We start from the raw sequence: 18,298 nt of genomic DNA, 5'->3' as shown, positions 1-18,298 counted from the left end.
CTTTATATGCAGATTCTAAAATGAAGAAATGAAGAGGGGGGGTTGGTTTTGCTTGATTTTTGGCTGGTTGGTTGGTTGGTTTGTTGGGGTTTTTTTTTACTTTTTAAATTCAGTACTAGATAAGCTGAATTTTTCTGAGTAGGTTACTGAAAAGAAGCACCCCTCCTTACAGTGACTATGGAGCACTTTCTCTCTCTGACTTTTCCCAGCTATCCTGTTACCAGTGTCCTTTGTTAGCCCTGTCTGACCAATGCCTATGGAGTGTTCTAGGAGGCTTGCTGGCCTTCAGGCATCTGAACTGACATCTCAGCAACTGGGTGATTGGGGCTGTTAGTGATCAAGCTCGATGGAGCTGTGCCTGGGGACCCAGCTGTGAACAGTTACAGCAAACTCTTTTGGATCTGGGGCCTGGATGTCACACTGTTCTATTTTCTGTTCACTATGCATATTTCAATATGCATATTCCTGCATATCATTCCATCGTGACAGTAGGAACAGTGTACCAAAAATTGCCATGAGATGCAGTAGTCTTGTTCTAACCCCTCTTCAATTTGGAAACAGTTCACTTGAGCTTTTGTACATGTTGTAGTATGAAGAGATTTAATCAGACATTGAAACATGACAATGCTAATAAAAAAGTTGACGTGATATAAGGAATTTTATTATGTAAACAAATAATCATGTTTTCTCAGCCGGTTCTGTTTGAAAACAATTCCAGAGTACAGCAGAAATCAGTCAAAATTGGAGCAGGTTCTTTCTCGAGTAAGCTGGCACATAAAAACCTTACCTAGAACAGGAGGCCTGAACTAGCAGCATTTTAGTAGAAACCTTTGACAACTGAAGAAGTGTACTGCATTTAGTACCAGTCTTACCTGACCCAAGAGCAGCATTATTTTCCCTCAAACTTTGCAGGCAAGGCAAGTGACTAGTGCACTGTTCCCACTTGTAATGTTACTGTTTTGCAAGTTCCCTCTCTAGAGTTTTTCTTGTGTGGCTCAGAGGCATTTGGGGTTTAAAACGGGCAAGTTCCTGACAGAGGTGGTTTTCACATCCCTGCAGTGTTGCAGTTAGAATGGTGGCCTGTGCAGCAGGACTCCAGACTGAAAGGAAAAGATAAATGGTTCCCAGAAAAGCAATTTCTCTGATGGTCTTAGGACTCTGGTCTCCCCTCAGCCTCCAAGTAGTCAGTGCATTTGCCACTTGCAGTGCCCAATTTTTAGGATCACAGCCCTTCAGATGGGCACTTTTTAGGAGCCTGTGATCTTAGCTTCACTGTCCTGTCTGGAGAGAGAGACTCTGACAGGAGAGGTATTATGGTTGAGAATCATCAAGCTTGGGTTACACTAGAGGAGAGGACAGAGTTAAGGTAAGGAGACTAGTTGCAGACCCACAGTACCACACAGAGGAAGGCTGAATTTATGGAATATACCCAAATGAATTTAAAAAGTTAGAGCAGTAATTACCATGGTAGGGACCATGTATGATCAGCTAACATGGTCGCAAGGGCTAAAGCAACTATAATTCAATTTTATTTAGGCCAGAAGGAATTTGCAGGCTAAGCAACCAGCTCTTCCCCACAACAGCTTTGTATCATGACCCTGTTCAGTGGGGCACTTCATGATATGCCCAGTTTAAAGCACATCCTAATAAATGCCTTGCTGAATCAGCCTAGGAGAAGAAAAAGTGCTGATGAGAACAAGATGTCTATTCTTTCTTCCTCTTTGCAATCCTGCCACATCTTCTACAGCAACATAAGCAACACTTAACAAGAATGAAGACAGTAATGGCTACACAGGTGAACAAGAATGCCAGAACATCCAGGGAGTGGTACTGGTACCACGTGAGATGGTGAGAAGCTGGTCTCAAGTGCTTTGCTCCTTTGTGGCGCATGACAAATTCAATCCAGAAGACAGCTCTGTCCAGAGGCTTAACTGGCTGGTCATGTTGTATCTTGGATAACTTTAGAGCATTTTCCTTATAGCTGGGGGAAAAAAAAGAAAAAAGGAAGAAACCAAGGAGATTTCTCACTGATTCCTGAAAGAACCTGTTCAGCACCTGGCAGTCCTCTTGAGGAAGGTAGACAGCCCTACTTTTCCTTTCATCAGTCCTATTTAAATATATTTGAAACTGGTCCAATTTATTCCTGTATGCATAAAATTGGGTTAAAAGTACTAATAGAGAAAGCCAATATTTTGCAAAGAAATGTTATCAGAAATTATTACAGATACTCCTTAAAAAAAGCAACATGGAAACATTTGCAGCATTTTATGTACCAATGTAATATGGTGTGCTGGTTTTGGCTGGGATGGAGCTAGCTTTTTCTTCACAGTAGCCATGTTTTGGATTTGTGCTGGAAACAATGTTGGTAAAATCGGGATGCTTTCCTTACTGCTGAGCAGCCGTTATACAGAGCCAAGGCCTTTTCTGCCTCTCACCCCACCCCACCAGTGAGGAGGCTGGGAGTGCACAAGGAGGTGGGAGGGGACACAGCTGGGACAACTGACCCCAACTCACCCAAGGGATATCCCAGGCCGTATGGCATCATGTTCACCAATAAAACTAAGGGGAAGGTAGGGGAGGCTGGATACGCAAGATATCATCCTGGTTGTTACAGGTCACCTGCCACATGGCTAACTCCCTCAGATACTAGATACCTCCATCCGTGTTGGTCCATTTGCTTCAGGAATTTGAAAGTTCATATTGAAGGAACACTTGTCACTCACACATGACAGGAGTTGCTGCCAAAGACTGAGGACTTCTGCATTTTTTCCAATCTCTCTGTCAATGGCCTTAGCCTTAGCATGGGATCTAAGCTGCTGGCCTTCCTTACCCTCTTAAGTCCTGAATGATAGGTATGGTAACCTAAGAATATTGGTAAGTCAGGGGTAGGAGAAAGAACTGTTGTGACTACAAACGGAGAAGACCTAATACAACTAGTGCCTCCAGAGGATTTACTCTAGCAGAGAACTGTCTCAAGAGCTGCTCTGGGCTTTCCAAAACTTTTTCTTGAAGGGATCATAAAATATAAGGAAAATCAAATTGTTGATCTCTCCTATTTGAGAGATGCTGATTCTCAGAAATGAAGGATGGTTTTCCTCTGAAACCCAAACTCAGCTACTCTGCATTTTCCATCCAAGAAGAGCTAGCAGAATTTCTCACAGCAGCAGCACAGGATTTTAATAACCTCAGCCTACTGTAAGGCAAGAACAAAACTCACGTGGAATTGTAAATTACTGTATTCAGTGCATCAACCAGGTCCTGAGTCTTCAGTGTGTTGAAATCCACATGAACTGCAGCTCCCTTTGCCACTACATGAGCAATGTTGTCGTGCTGGTCAGCAAACATGGGAATCCCAACCATTGGGATCCCATGGTAGATGGCTTCATAGAGCCCGTTGGTCCCACCGTGAGTAATAAAGGCCTTTGCGGAGGGATGTCCTGGAACAGGGAAGGAGAGGCGCATGTAACAGCAGCTGTGGCAGACTGCACTGACTGGGATGTGAGCACTGCAGAACACTGGGGCAAATGCACTGCCAGAGAAGGGAACAGCCCTTGACCTCTGGCTCAGCAGCAGAGCTTGCACACTGAGCTTTCATGCATTTGTACCTTTTTAATGCAGTGTGTGAATCATCATGTCCTGCCAGACTACCCCAGTTACTTCAGCCCTCCTGCTCTTGTGCAGTTCTAGTTTTCACATGGTATCAGGTTCACAAAAGCCTCCTGCTTCAGCCTTGCTTAGGTCAAGCATTTTGAAGAATAAGCCTTGGAGATTAACTGCAGAGGCCAAATCCAACTCCAGAGTACATCTCTACTTTGGTATTTACTCCTGCCTACAGGTGTTTTTGAGCCTTTCCAGACAACTGCCACCAAGCTCTGTAAGTCAGAGCCTTTTAGGAAATTAAGACTCCCAAGAGCAAAGCTCTGCAGCTTAAGTTATGAAACTAAGTGTATCCACAAGTGTTATGTGGTTCCGGTCCTTGAATTACCCATTTCAGTGGAAAAACAAACAGTTTTTCCAAGAATACAGTCCATCCTATATAGAATCAGTCTCACCAAGCAGGTCATTTTGGGGTATCCAGTCATAAATCCTGGTGTTGGAGCCCAGAGTTTCTGGTTTTTTCCCTTTGTACCGCCAGAGGACCTTGAACAAAGGAAGAATAAGATAAACACGGTGCATGCAATGTGCCATTATATATTATTGCGTGTAATGTAGGGCTTTTTCTCAAACCCATGTGCCTTTTCCCAGTAATTCAAATAGCTTCGGCTCCAGTTGAACTCTTTGATTAATTATTATGTGCATGTTATAAAAATCAACTGAAGTGATCTCTGTATTTTGGCCTATGGACACACCTCCACGTAATTTGGTTCAGAGGTCAAACGCCAGAACTCCCCATGAGGTAGCTCAGCAGTCTGCCTCTCTGAGAGAGAGCCCAGTGTCCCGGCTGTAGCACATCCAGCAGGGATGCAGATAAAAAACAGGCCAGTTCAAACTTAAAAGTCTCACTGAAGGCAACAGGAGTGAAAAAAACAAGGCAAGTTGTTTTAGGCTTGAAAGGAAATTCACCTTTTGTGGAAGCTGGCTGAGGGCTTTGGCAATCACATTACTTTTTTCATCACTTAGGTTGTAGACCATTGACCCAAGAGAGAATACCACAATGCCGTGTTCCCCGGAGCTCTGAACAAATTCTTCCATTTCCTAGGAGAGGCAGAAAACATACCAAGAGTAATTATGCCATGCAGATTGCACAGGTTTCTCTGAAAAAAGGGAATAACCTTTTTAGTTTATCAGGGAGATGGTCATGGTGTACGAGCACCTCCACTGACAGAAGGGTGTTACAAAGACAGACCTGGCCCTGAGCAAAACAGTTTCTCCCCAAGAATGAGCAGGACAAGTTGAGACAGGTGACAGATGCTTTGTCTTTTAGAAAGAAAATCTACCAGTTTCAGGACACATTTCTTTTGGATCACAAGCAGCAGGAATGGATCCTGGCACCGTCATGAGCCAGCCATACCCTGTGGCCCCCTCCGTAGCATAGTCATGGTTCTGGATTTCCCTAGAACAAGTACTTGGCATTACATAACTCTGCAGGAAGGGACCATGCTAAAAACTGACACGGTTTTTCAGCATCCTGATCACAGACTCATTGAGTCACTGCCATCATTTCGTTAGTCAGACAGTTCTCTTATTTCTTGCAACACACCACATTGGTCAGAAGATTTTCTACAAATCAGACCAGTAGGTTTTCCTGTTCCTTTTTTTTAGTTAGTGTCATGTGAAATGGCAGTAATATCCAAAAGAGAATGGCTATCCATTTCCCCCAGTCTCAACCCCTGCTACAAGGGAGTGGTAAGGGAGTAGAGAGTTAGAAGGTTTTTTTTTAGTAGACAACTTGCACTGAAAATGGCCTACATATTCTGAGGCTCCTACAGGAATGATAATCTAGACCTGAGCTTGTCATGTTGCCATCATCAGTATCTGGGAGTTTCAAATTCCAATGGAATATGGCCATTCACAGCAGAGCGTAGGCTGGAAATGATCAGGTCTTTTACTCCCTTTAAGATGTCTTAAACTAAGTTCAATAGAAAAAGTGTTTCTCACTCATCTCTTTCTGCAAGTCTTGACCCCATTTTAGTTAAAGAATTTGTCCTGTCACAGTGCCTTTTTGCATCAGGTGTTTCAATGTTATCGTGGGCTGCAAGTCTGTATCTTATAATTAAATCTTACACTTAACTACTCTGAGGTAGCCCCTATTTTTCCCAAAACAGACACTGTATTCCCCCATGCTGATGTCCGCTATCCTCTTTTAAGACAGCAGGCTGTAACCCTGTAACCCCAGCCCTCAGCTGGAGGGACATGGACAGATGCTAAATAGCTCCATGCTCCCCACCAGCGGCAGAGTATTTCTTTAAGAATGAGCTTTCTCAGGACATGGCTTGCATGGTTGATCAGGGAGAGTCTTTGTTCTGCTGCACAACCAATCAGCCAACAGTAGAGCAAAGCTGGAGTACCTTTGGTAGTGGCTTTGCAGGCTGGCAATGAAGTCCTCCAACAAACTCAAAGTTGGGCAGGAAAGGACGTGGAAATTCAAAATCCCAGTAAGTTCTGATTAACCATATCTCTGCTTTCCCAATCGTCTCACACAGCGTTGTGGGTCTTCCTGCGGACAAGGTACAAGAGGTTTAGAACATGCACGGGAGTGACCTTGTTATCTGTAGATTGCAAAACAGGAGCCTTACCTTTGTCTTTTGGAACTCCCAAACAGTGTAATCTATCAAACCATGCATAAAATGAAAACATTCACAAATCTGGACCTATTCCTTGCCCTGTCCTGTGTTCAGCCTTGGCAGGTGGCCACGAACAAGGCAATACAATCTTTAAAAGGATTTTGAACCTTCAGGATTAATTTAGAGCAGTACAAGTAGGAAGCATTTATTATCTGTAATATAGAAGTGCAGTCTTGTTGCTGGAATTCTTGCCACTGAAAGACTTTATTACCTGTGCTTGTAATAAAAATGCACTTTGGGGAAGAGAACAATCACAGAAAATTTAGTTCCAAATAAAAAATAAATGAATCACAAAGTGATGATCAACTGTCAGGGAGGAGGAAAGTTTTTAAATGAAGTTCTGTAGCATTTTTCAAGTGGTGACTCAGTCAGTGGCTGCTCAGACAACAATAAAAGACAGGTACAGACATCCCTAGTTTTCTTGAGGACTGGATCAGCTGCTTTTGACACATATTGGGAAAAATTGGCCAAATCCACAGATGCTTTGAATGTCTTTTTATGCAAAATACATTGTCTCTAGAAATCCATCTACAGAGAAAAATCTAATGGTAATCTAATGTTTTATAGCTTCCCATTCGGAAAAAATATATATTCTTAGATACACATTGCAAGTTGTCTTTGCAGTATTTTCTACGTAAAGCAAAACTGGGGAGTAAAAGTGCTAGAAGTATTGATGAATTATTGCCCAAATCCAGCCTAATACAAGCAGGAATCAAGCAAAATAAGCAGCAAAATAAAAATAATCTGTCAGGCATCTTCTTATATTCCTGGATTAGTGTAATAATCTACACCAGTTTTTTTTTTCTTTGTAAAGAATAATGAGTGAGTTACAAAGTTGCTGAAGTGAAAATTAAGTCTGTATTACACGTAGAGTGATATAAAGTTGTAATTTAGTCTTATGTGGTATTAAGAAGAAAAATCAGTCCAGAGAAGAGGGACTGGTTTGCAGAGCACAGAGGCATTCTTGGCAAACACAGGAAGAGACTGGACGGCAGCAGAAGAGATGCCCTTGTGCTTGCTATTCACTTGTTATCTGCCTAAACTGGCAGATATTCTGGACAAGATTCAAAGTCCATTGAACTAAAAGGTCTGTTTAATAGACTTTGAATCATGCCTGAGTTGTACTGTGTTGGAACAAAATTTTCAGGTATGCATGTAATTTAAGAAGACCATTTCAAATTCTGAATGGTGGATGAAAGGGAAAGATGACAGTTCGTAGTATTTCTTGTTCAAGAATCTGAACTCATGCTCAATATCCTGCACTATGCAGCATTGCAAGATACTTCCAGACAATGGATGTCATGTGAATGAAGGGTGCTTTTTTGCTCTGCAGTTGTCCAGAGACAGCCAGTGTTCCCAGTTACAACAGAATTAACTCCATCCCAGTGGTGCTAATGGAGCTGTCACCGGTGCCTTACATTTAATGATTTTGCCCTCCAGCCTTTATCTTCTACCATCCTTAATTGTAGAAGTTGGCGTCATCAAGATGAAAAGGCAGCAACTGTCCTCTGAAAGCTCTAAAATGAACATACAGCTCAATGCAAGAATTCACCAGCAGTATCATCATTGACAGAAATTAGAACTACATGCTCTGTAGATCTGCAAGAGGAACTAGAGCAAAACTGCTCTCATGTCTGATAGACTAGATCAAACCTAAAAGGGAAAGCAGAGCCTCTATGAACAAAACAGGATTGCCAACTCTGCTGACCTTTGAGAAACAGTATTTTGACACAACAGCATTGAAGTCCCAAACCATTCAAAAGGCACAACCTATGCAAGAGGCAAGAGAAGAAACCACTCAACAGCTGCCTTACCTAAGACATTACTGTAGTACTCATCCAATTCATCACGCCAAACCTTCAAGAAAAATAAATCCGTGTAGAGGTAAATGAGGAAATTCTGTAGTCTTTCCATAAAGGACATGTGGTGGGTCAGCCCACTTGTACTAGCAGGCACATAGGAAGGTGGGGATGGGAGCCCACCACACAGCCGCTCTACCACATTCCCATCAGAGAAGCGGAAGCTGTAGACAAAAGGGATGCCTAGGATTTCTGCAACGAGCTCCCCACCTATAGACAGGGGGTCAGCAATCAAAACATCAAACTTGGCCTGCTGCAGTTTTGCTATCAGCTGAGAGTTCGTCACCAAGGTGTCACACGTTTGCTTTGACATATTGGTAAATACCTCCAGGTCCTTTTTCATCCTCCACATGACCTCCCAGGGGAAGGCATTAGAGACTTCGTTCAGCCAGAAATTGAGGAAGTCCTCCATGAGAGCATCCAGGGTCTTCTGGCTAAAGGGGACTTGCAGGACCTCAAAGGTGAAGGGGGAGGAAGTGTCTTGGTAGTCGATGAGCAGATTGCTTGAAGGCACCAGCACAGTCACTTCATGACCCCGGAGAACAAGCTCTTGCAGCAGCACTTTCACATTGATCCAGTGACTTGCATCAGTGGGCCAGACCACCACCCTCCCACAAAAGCCAGTACTCCAGCAGCATGCATAGGCCAAGAGCAGCCAGGGGATCTTTGACCTCATCATCTCAGCATTCCATGTACAACTCTGGACTGACTGAACAGGAAGCAGTTCACTGCTTCACTGTGCAAACACTTTGGAGCCAACCAATAAAAGTGGCATACATTTGGTGACAAGAGTGGGAAGCGTGGCGAGAGGGCATGTCCTAACACAAAACAACACTCATAGGAGGAGGACTGGGGAAGCAGCAAATCCCGTTCTGGAGTCTCCTGCAGAGCCACAGCATTAAAGCATCCCTGTGTTGTCAACACTGTTTTCAGCACAAATCCATCATGTAGCCCACGCAAACTAACAAAACAGGTATTGCACATGAAGCCTTAAATGTTAAACCCCATATTTAACAATAAAAAAGGCACCACAAGATCCAAACATCTCTGAGACTTACACAACAGATCACCAAACCATGCTTCTGCCAGCACAAGATTTTCGTATCATGTCAAACAGGATAAGCATCAAAAACACACAGCTAGATACTAATAGTAGGATATCTTAACAGCTTAGCTCTCAGCAGAATTCACCTTACTAGTGAAATAAAAATAAAAACACTTTAAAGTCTCATATTGAAATAATACCATTTTATCTGCCCACCAGCAATGCATATATGTTTGGCCTGTTTCCTTTTAAGTGTTACTATAATTACTTAGAGCAAAAATGGGAAAATAATTATGCAACTATTAGTTACAAAATTAATTAAAACACCTGATAAATAAATACAACTACCCTCTAGTATTTTTTTAGATACTTTCAGAAAAGCAAAGAAACATGTCTCTGCAAAGGTCATTTTATCACTGCAAATTGCAGTTCATCTGAAATCCCAGGCCTTTAAAAGACCAGAGGAGGCCATTATCTCTCATTTTGAGACAAGCTGGCAAGCAAGAAGGGTGCCAGGGGAAAACAGGTAGGATTCTTGCATAGCTTTCCAAACCTAGTACTAGTGTTTGGTGGGTATACAGTATTATTTTGCTTTTCTTAGTATTTGTCATGATTCATCTATGAATATGACTGATGAGCTCTGTTTCAAGTGGCTTTAGCACTGTTTTACCTATCCTAGAACTGCCTGTATGGACTTAGCTGAACTAGTGTAGCAGGTCAGGATTAATGGGCAACGTTTGTACTTGCCTGGATTGTTTTAATTGACACAGGAATTTGAAGGAAGGAGAGTGAGTTCAGGGCTGTCTTGCCCCTAATTTGTGCCTTAACCTCTCAGCTCTGGGTATTTACTCCTGTGTGTACAGCAGATCTAATTTCTGGAAGAGAGAGCAGCCTTACCTAAAACATCACTGTAGTATTGATCCCAGCCTCCCCAGATAAGGTAATGATACATGATATCCTGCAAAGTGTAGCTGAAGATGTTTTTTAGCCTTTCCCAGAAGGTCATCCTATCTGTTAGGCTGCTTAGGGCGGCTGGTACGTAGGAAGGAGGTGCTGGGAGCATCCCACAGAGCCGCTCCACTGTGTTGCCTAAGGAGAACCGGATGGTATACACGAAGGGGATACCCAGCTTCTCAGCAAACAGCTCCCCACTGGGTGCCAGTGGGTCTGCCAAAAGGACATCAAAGGCAGATGCCTTCAGTCTCTCCAGCAGCGTCTCATTCTTCAGGACCCCATCACAAATGGTTTTGGTTACATTCTCCAGCTTTTTGAGTTGTTGAGCTATCTTGTAAGCACTTTTCCAGAATGGTAGCACTCTCTCCTCGTAAAACCAAAAATAGAAAAATTCATCCAGTACGGCAGCCATCTCCTTTTTGGTGATCGGCACCTCAATCACCTCGAAGTGGAAGGGTGAGGGCTGTGTGTGGTTGAAGATGAGGAAGCATGAAGGCATCAGCACAGTCACCTCATGGCCCCGGAGCACAAGCTCCCGGAGCATGAACTCCATGTTCAGCCAGTGGCTGTTGTCAGCCGGCGAGACCAACACCTTCCCCCCGGAGGCCCAGCCCAGCACGGCCAGCAGCCACAGCACTGCCACCTCCTTCCCTGCCATAGCCTGCCCAGTGTGGCAGTGCACCCGCGGCCTTCCTTCACCGGCAGCAGCAGCAGCAGCGCTCCTCAGCTGGGCTGGGCACGTGTGACACTGCCTTGGTCCCAAGGGCAAGGGGCCAAGGTACGTGCCGTGAAATCCTGTGCTGGAGAATAGCATGTCTTCCGGGGGGAGAGGGGGAGGGCGGGGAGAGCAATAAGTGGCTGGCACCATCTAGCACCCTCTGGTGGTAAACACCTTGCTAAAGCCGGAAGATCTGCCTCTGCTGGAGCAGCACAGAGAGCCATCAGCTTTGGCTCCAGAGAGGAGCCAAAGAGTATCTTGTTGGTAATCCCAGCGCTTCTGCCTGTCTAACTACAGTCTCTGTGTTATTTGTTTGGTAGAAGAAGTGCATTTTTCATTTTTCTGGCTCTTTTAAGCACAGCTGGATACACAGCAAAGATGTTCACTGACTGTGGGCACACTTCTGCTTTTATAAAGCCACCGAGCCATTTACTACACAGTAAATGACTCCAGTAAGACTGTCCTCAAGTGAACTTACCTCTTCCAGAGCATGCATCGTGGGAGGCCAGAGCTGGTCGGTGATCCTGTGGGCCCCCTGGCTGACACTAACTGCCAATTATGCACTATAAGTTGAAGTAGAAAACCTGCTAAACAGTTTTATTTATGGTCCCTTCTGATGTACAGTTAAGAAATAATGTAAGTCCTCTTCACTGTGCTAAAAATCATTATTTACAGGGTTTCTAACCAGCTCTGTTCACAATGTTTTCCTAATGTTGTTGTGCAAGGCTTTTGCTATGTTTTCCGTGCTGCCTAGAGCATCCTTTCTGGGATGAAAATGAGGGTGATGGAAACAGTTGCACTGTGAGGAGCCAAGCTGAGATACCTCATCTACTGTGCACATGACCACAGTTTGGTGTACTTCTGGAGTCCTGCAGCATGCAGGTATATGGAGGAGGTTTTTTGAACACTGAGAGACTTGGAAGTGGTCTTTTTCAAGAGCCTAGTGCGAGGGTAGTAGAAATGGCTTGTTGATTACATGTGATTAATAACAAGCATATTTTTCTAGATATTCACTCAAAACAGTCCAGGAGAAAAGTCTGCAGAGAAAAAGACGTGTTTTCACTGTTTGCTTGTGGGTGGATGGTATGTTTTAAATAAAACTTGTTTTGTTCAGAGAGGATCGGTTTTCTATGACCGGTGACATAAGTGAAATCTCTATTACAAAGCCACAATGCATTTGCTACAGAGAGCGACAAGGCTGGCTTGCAATTCACCCGCTCCCCCCTCCTTGATATGGTACTATGGACTAGGAAAACAACTCTGTTCCTGGCTGCCTTCTGTTCAAGCAGTCATTGGAGGGAGAAATACGTAAGCTGAGGCTCCCTTGCTGAGGGCCCCACATGGTGTGGGAGCTGTATGAACCTCCACGTTAAAATTAATTACGACAAAACTCAAATCCATCTATTGGGAAGACCCTGATCCTGCCTCAGTGCAATGGCATAGCAGCACAGCACCCTGACAGCGGAGTGGGTCCAACTGACGGACCCTGTTGGCTCCTTCCCTTTTTTGGGGCATAATGACAAACCTCTTGCAGACCTCTCCCTTGACTTTGTGACCCTGCCAGGTTCCTAGCTCTGGAGGTCACAAGGATGGAGGCTATATAATGAGAAGTGAAGTATCAGAAGACTTACCTAAGATCTTGCTGTAGTAGATATCCCAATGTCCCCAGTAGGTCTGGAAAACATAGTCTTGCAGATGGTAGGACACAAAGTTTTTTATTCTCTCAACAAAGGACATATGGTCAGTGAGCTCAGACAGGGCTGCAGGTGTGTAGGACGGTGGGGTTGGGATCTTGCCACAGTGCCTCTCTAGGGTGAAGGCTGGAGAGAAGCGTAGAGAGTAGACAAAGGGGATGTCCAGCTTGAGAGCAATGAGTTCCCCGCAGGGGGTCACCGGGTCTGACAGCAGCATGTCATAGCCAGCCCCCCGCAGGCGAGCCATCAGCTCTGGGTTGGCTAGCACCGAGTCACACATCAGCTTGTTCATCTTCTGCCAGTCTACGGACAATCTTCCCAGCTCCTTATAAAAATGCCAGAAGGTCAAAATGGTTGGCCTGTTATTGAGCCACAGTGCCACTATTCCATTAATCAGGGTCTGAGGGAGATCCTTCTTAAAGGGCACGTTATAGAGCTCAATCTTCTCCCTGGCATTAGCCTTGGGTTTAATGAAGAGGGTAGCGTTGGATACCAGGATGGTAACGCTGTGCCCACGGTGGATGAGTTCTTGTATAATTACATTCATGTTCAGCCAGTGGCTGCCTTCCGTTGGCCAGACCAACACCTTCCCACAGAAAACAGGCCCTAGAAGAGCAACCTGAAGAAGGAGCAGCTGGACATATTTCTTTGAGCCGGTGTTTTTTGTGGCCATGGCAGAATTAAGGGCTAGATAGCCTGGGAATTTTCCCTTCCGGTTAGGAATGCTGCACCTCTGTGTTGTGTTTGATGACTCCTTACTAGCACTCTTAGCAAGGGTTTGCTGTCACACAGGTGGTGCCTTTATAACCCACGTTTGGTCTCAGGTCTGAAAAGACAGGAAAAGGTATTTGGTGATTCATTTTTCCCTTTCTGCCTTCTACCCAGTTAGTTTTCCCTTGAGGGAGCTCCTTTCCCTGGTTAGCAGGGTGGCAGCAATCCTCACTGCTGTGAAAGGATCCAGTCCCCTGGATGCCAGCTCTGAGGCTCAAAAAAGTCCGTTGCATTTTTTCCATAAACTAGCAATGCCAGAGGCAGGACAAGGAAGGAGACATCACAGGGCTAGCTTGGAAGTGGCATCCTTTTTCACAGTGAGATGCTGGAAGTGCTGATATTTCCCACACTGAGAGAAGGCAACAAATCATTCATTTGGTTGATCATAATGCCAATAATAACATGCAGTTTGTTCTGATAGGTGACAGGTGGCTTCCAATTGCTCCCAGACAACTCTTAACATAAGGAGTGCCTGGGGCACATCACCACCAACCTGGCTGCATTGTTGTTCTCAGTTCAAGTGTCAAACATGGGTCTGGCCCCTCAAGGTGCTTCTCAGAGCAAAACCTGCATCTTCTGGGATGGCTCTCACTTGGTAAGTTGTCCTTCAAATGTAAGCACTATGCCCTGGAAGGAGCTCTTAACCACAAGGAGCCAGAATTACAACTGAAACCCACACAGATAATGATACGTTCAAACCAACACAATTTGGGGAACAAATGCCATGCAGCAAAAAACTCTTACCTAGTGTAGTCTTCCAAGGTACATTAGCATCATGCTGTGAGTTGCAAGGTGCAATTTGCTACACCAGTTTGCGTCTGTTCCTTGCCACTCTCCTGCTCTGTCCCTGGGCTGCTCCAGTAGGATTGGTTATCAGACAGAAGGAGCTTAAGTAAGTTACCCTCTGAACTGGACTTTTCACAAGGAGGAAGTAATAAAATACGGGATAGTGGCAACAAGGCATGTATTCTGTGTTTATTCATTGCTTTGTTATGCTCTGGGAATGTAATAGTTGAGATGGTCTTCCCCATGCTAGGGTGTATTATAATGTTATTACAGAGCCAGATTCTCAAGAGGACTTTGATTACTGTAGCTCAGAAATATGATGTCTGACTGCTAAAAAGATTTTTTTACTCCCTATAAGGTCCCAGGTGGCTAAACAAAATTGTTTGTTAGGTAATAGATTTGTTTATAAACTGTCAACAGGAATAAGGAGAGAATCTTGTGGTTTGTTTGCAGAGGTTTTCTAAAGTTGGTATGTTACCTGTACTGGCTGTGTGGCTCTTGATTCTGAAGATCTTTTCAAGTTTTTAATAACCTGAAAATATAGGAATCTAAAGGTGCATCTTCAAGGTCTTTAAATATCATCCATAACATTCAACCAGGCTTTTTCTAAACCCTCAGAATCCAGGGCAATTATGCCACCATGTTTGACCAGTAGTTTGGCCTCACAGCCAGGAATTTCACTACTCTCTTCACAGACCTTTGTATCCAAGATAATACTTTTTTTCAGGCTAATTTAGCTTATCTTGTAAAGTCCTATAAGAAACTTACAGCTTTTCCGACAACTGTGGAAAGGCCATGTTCATGTGGGCTAGAGCAGATCACAGAATCATAGAATATCCTGAGGTGGAAGGGACCCAGAAGGACAACCCCAAGATTTGCACCATATGCCTGAGAGTATTGTCCAAATGCTTCTTGAGTTCTGTCAGGTTTGGTGCTGTGATCACTTCTTGGATGGGAACTAGGCTTTTGTTCCAATCCCTTAGTAAGGAATTCCTCCATAGCAAATGAGAGCTATTACTAGGGGAACCGGAGGATTAAATTTGTCTTGTTTCCATGGCCAGCTTTTAAAGATGATACTCAGATTACTCAGATCAGAGAAGATAAGAATTTTGAGAGGATTAAAGGACAAAATCCAGCAAATGAGTGGGAAGTGGGGCAGAAGAAAAATGGTCTTAAGTGCCTGTATTTCACACATCTAACATTACTAAGTAGAAGTGCTGCAGACAGTGATGCAACCTCCAGCCTTGTTAAATAACAACAGGCTTTTCAAGGCTAAGGCCCTTATGCAAAAGTTAGGCAATGCAAACTAGTGTTTTCTTACGGGTCTCTTCACTATTGTGCTGTCCGGATGGGGGTTATGGTGTGCATGGCACCTTTATTTCTAGAAAACCTTGATACCAACCAGAACCTCAAAAAGTCAGAACCAGGGTGGAAGAGGGAAGCTTTTGCCCTGAAGAGGCACCAAATGACTCTCTGGTTTCCCTTTCACTTAATGCAATAAAGCAGCTTCTGGTCTGAAAGCAGACTTAAAATTTTGTCTTGACTATCTTTGTTTCTGAGGTGGGGGGGAAGGAGAGGGGAGGAGGCAGAAGTGAGCAGATTGAGCAATTCTGCAGAGCCGGGTGTGCATGTGCTCAGTAAAACACCCATTTCCATGTAAGACCCAGGGTACAGGGAAACTCCAGCTGAAGTTGATGAGCTGAAATAGCCTCACCATGACCATCTTTCTCAGATAAAAGTATCTTTATAGCTCTACCCTGCAGCTGCAGGATAAAAATACCAAGGGCTAGTCTTACAGTATTTCACTTGGATTTTTTGATTCAGCTTAAGATTTTATGAACTGTATTCACTGCTGCGGCAAAGCTGCAGGGGCACCTAGGCATGTAAACATACAGGCACCAAGGTGGCTCACACTGGAGCCATTTCCACTCTGCAAGCCAAAACACTAAAGAAATCAGAGAAAGTTTATGCCAAGCTTTATGTCCGTGCTGGGAATTGTGCATTGTTGGTGGAGAATAGGTACTGCAGCTGTCCTTGTCAGCTCTACAGTGAAGAGCAGCAGCAGACTTGCCAAAGCTACCTGCAGATATGGTACACTGTCTTGCCAGCATAAATCTGAATCCCCAGGGAAAGCTCTGTTCTGTACTGATGGGCAAGTTTGCAAATCCTGAGGGTATAGACATGATGGGACTCATCTAACAGCCCAGAGAGGAGGAGATGCTCTCTCCCTTCCACCTTTTCATGCATTTTGGTGTTCATGCTCCCATGGCAAGCCTTTCCCTGTGACAAGTCAGCTTGCCAATGATTTATAGTAGTGGGTTAGTTTGCTGCTGAGGCACGAAAGAGCTGGGCAAAGAACAGGCAGTCTACCATGGGCAGGGCAGCCTGGGCACACGGCACAGAGTCTGCCCAGAGAGCGTCAGTGATAGAACCTCCACACAGACCAGAGGTCACTGCAGCCATTGCTGCACCCACCGTTGGGGACGGGGGCCCATTCGGGAGGACAGGAGTACACTCAGTGCCCCAGCAAGGCAGGGGTTACCCATGGTGTGCCAGCATCACCCAGACCAAGCACCTCTCCCATTGCCTCAGCACCACAGAGGAGCAGGAAACTGGGTCTCAGGGGTTATTGCAGCAGACCTCACTGCAGGGGAAGGTTTAAGGTGGCTGATTACACCCAAAAGTACCCCAAACCCACCAACCCGGACCCCACAGCACACAGCTCTGTGTGGCTGAGCATGGGCAGAGCACCCACAGGGCACCCTAGGACACCCCTCTCACCTAATACAGTGCCGCTCTGTGCCGGGAGAGTGACGCCGGGACAGTGACACCACGAGGGTGACGGCAGAGGGCAGGGAGACACGGGGCCCCGCAGCAGTTTTTACAGGGAGGAGAAGGAAAAGGCAGGGCGGCAAGGGCAGCAATGTTTTCCGGTTCTGCGGCCGCCGGGAGGGAGGAGCAAACACAGGGAGAAGCCACCAGTCACTGACCAGCAGGCAGGGCCACAGTGGACTTCTTTCCACCCCCAGGTCCCAGAGTGTGTCTCCCCACAGGGAGGACAGGGAGGCCACCCCTCACTGCTCTTATCCAGCCAACAGCTTCCCCACATGCAGTTTTGCCACAACCCTCTGCAATCCCACGGAGCTCCTGGTAGCAATCCCCCCACCATGGCAGCTGAGGGGTGACACCTGCTTGTCCCCAGCCCAAGAAGAGGACAGCAGCCCCAGGGGGATGGCAGGGTTGGGTCCGCACAGGCACAGGGAAGTGAGCACCCCATGCAGGGGTCAGGAAGCACATTTTATTACTCTCCAGCAGTCTCAGAGGTGGGGAAGCAGCCCCCGGTGTGGGAGCAGTGCCACCAGCATGGGTCGGATTTGGGGGGTGTCTGGCGGTGTCTCCTCAGATCTGAGTGCGGAAGCGCAGGTCGGTGCCCGACATCTTCTGCGCATAGTCCTGGTCAAAGCGCTCGTTCTGGGCCACGGTGAAGTGGTTCTTCCAGTCTCCAGTGGTGCCTGCAGCCAGGTGAGATGGGGCTCAGCAGGGGCCGGGGGGACAGGGCACCTGCAGCCCCCCAGAGCTGCTCACCTTTGCGCATGAAGGGGGACACGCTGTGGTCCATGATGTCGGAGGGCAGCTTGCTGTAGTTGGTGGTGGGGTTGTCCCGCATGGCCTCAAAGGAAGTGTGTTGGGTGATGGCGTCCAGTGCCGCCTCTGATAGCTCGTGCCCCAGGAACTGGGCCACCTTGACAATCTCCCGGCGGAGGTCCTGTGGGACACAGGCTGATGTTCACCCCTCCTGCCACCCCCTCAGATGCCACACCACCATCCACCCCAGTCCATCACCTCCTTCAAGTCCTCGTAGAAGAGGTAGAGAATGGGGTGATCCTTCCTCCGCTCCCAGTAGCCCTTGACGTGGTTGTACCAGGAGCCATATGCCACTGCATGGGGAGAGCAGCCAGGGGATGTCATTGGTTGACAGCACCCCACAGAGTTTCCACATTCACCCAGGGGTGCCCTGTCCCACCTCTGCCGGCCATGAACTCCTCCAGGTACTGGGCCCATGTCCCGGGGTGTGGCTCTAACTTGTTCATAAGGTCAAAGTGGTAGTAGGAAACGGCCACATCCTTGGCATTGCGCCCCACATAGATCATCTGCAGATGGGTGACAGGGTGTGAGAGCAGTCCCAG

General features: G+C 45.9%; 2 protein-coding genes across 11 annotated transcripts in view; both read right to left on the bottom strand.

Moving 5' to 3' along the window:
- Nucleotides 1-639: 639 nt before the first annotated feature.
- On the bottom strand, nucleotides 640-17,090 carry LOC108492991 (UDP-glucuronosyltransferase 2A2-like). 4 transcript variants are annotated; one of them, XM_017805908.1, is made up of 8 exons: nucleotides 16,893-17,090; nucleotides 12,488-13,380; nucleotides 10,086-10,708; nucleotides 6,009-6,157; nucleotides 4,564-4,695; nucleotides 4,053-4,140; nucleotides 3,218-3,437; nucleotides 640-1,981 (listed from the first exon to the last, which is right to left on the bottom strand). In XM_017805908.1, exons 2-8 carry the CDS (start codon nucleotides 13,225-13,227, stop codon nucleotides 1,705-1,707), a joined length of 2,229 nt encoding a protein of 742 aa, XP_017661397.1. In that variant the 5' UTR covers nucleotides 13,228-13,380; nucleotides 16,893-17,090; the 3' UTR covers nucleotides 640-1,704. The 4 variants fall into 4 exon arrangements, with proteins under 4 accessions (XP_017661397.1, XP_017661393.1, XP_017661394.1 ...); XM_017805904.1 differs by lacking the exon at nucleotides 10,086-10,708 and having other exon boundaries at nucleotides 12,492-13,380; nucleotides 16,893-17,074; XM_017805905.1 differs by lacking the exons at nucleotides 10,086-10,708; nucleotides 16,893-17,090 and adding an exon at nucleotides 14,070-14,189 and having other exon boundaries at nucleotides 12,492-13,380.
- Nucleotides 17,091-17,374: 284 nt separating this feature from the next.
- The window catches only part of LOC108492993 (sulfotransferase family cytosolic 1B member 1-like), a 5,386-nt gene continuing 4,462 nt past the window's right edge, over nucleotides 17,375-18,298 (bottom strand). For 6 of the 7 annotated variants that reach the window (XM_017805914.1, XM_017805913.1, XM_017805909.1 and 3 more), the window contains 4 exons: nucleotides 18,136-18,262; nucleotides 17,955-18,049; nucleotides 17,697-17,877; nucleotides 17,375-17,623 (listed from right to left, as the gene is read on the bottom strand). In XM_017805914.1, the coding sequence (XP_017661403.1) occupies nucleotides 17,511-17,623; nucleotides 17,697-17,877; nucleotides 17,955-18,049; nucleotides 18,136-18,262 (516 nt within the window). In that variant the 3' untranslated portion in view covers nucleotides 17,375-17,510. The remainder of the gene's footprint in view (nucleotides 17,624-17,696; nucleotides 17,878-17,954; nucleotides 18,050-18,135; nucleotides 18,263-18,298) is intronic. The other variant, XM_017805915.1, reaches the window with a different exon arrangement.

Source organism: Lepidothrix coronata, unplaced genomic scaffold, assembly GCF_001604755.1.
Source record: "Lepidothrix coronata isolate B3197 unplaced genomic scaffold, Lepidothrix_coronata-1.0 Scaffold13, whole genome shotgun sequence".
Classification (NCBI taxonomy): domain Eukaryota; kingdom Metazoa; phylum Chordata; class Aves; order Passeriformes; family Pipridae; genus Lepidothrix; species Lepidothrix coronata.
The sequence above is the reverse complement of the archived record's forward strand: the minus strand, read 5'-3'. Positions and strand labels throughout refer to the sequence as shown.

Bases quoted from the DNA above. Each gene is read 5' to 3' on its own strand.
- LOC108492991 (XM_017805908.1), bottom strand. From the start codon at position 13,227: ATGGCCACAAAAAACACCGGCTCAAAGAAATATGTCCAGCTGCTCCTT. The intron at 10,709-12,487 runs GTCTTCTGATAC...GGCTGACAACAG, and splicing joins TACAGCAAGATCTTAGGTAA to CCACTGGCTGAACATGGAGT. The intron at 6,158-10,085 runs GTAAGGCTGCTC...CCTTGTCCGCAG, and splicing joins ATACTACAGTGATGTTTTAG to GAAGACCCACAACGCTGTGT.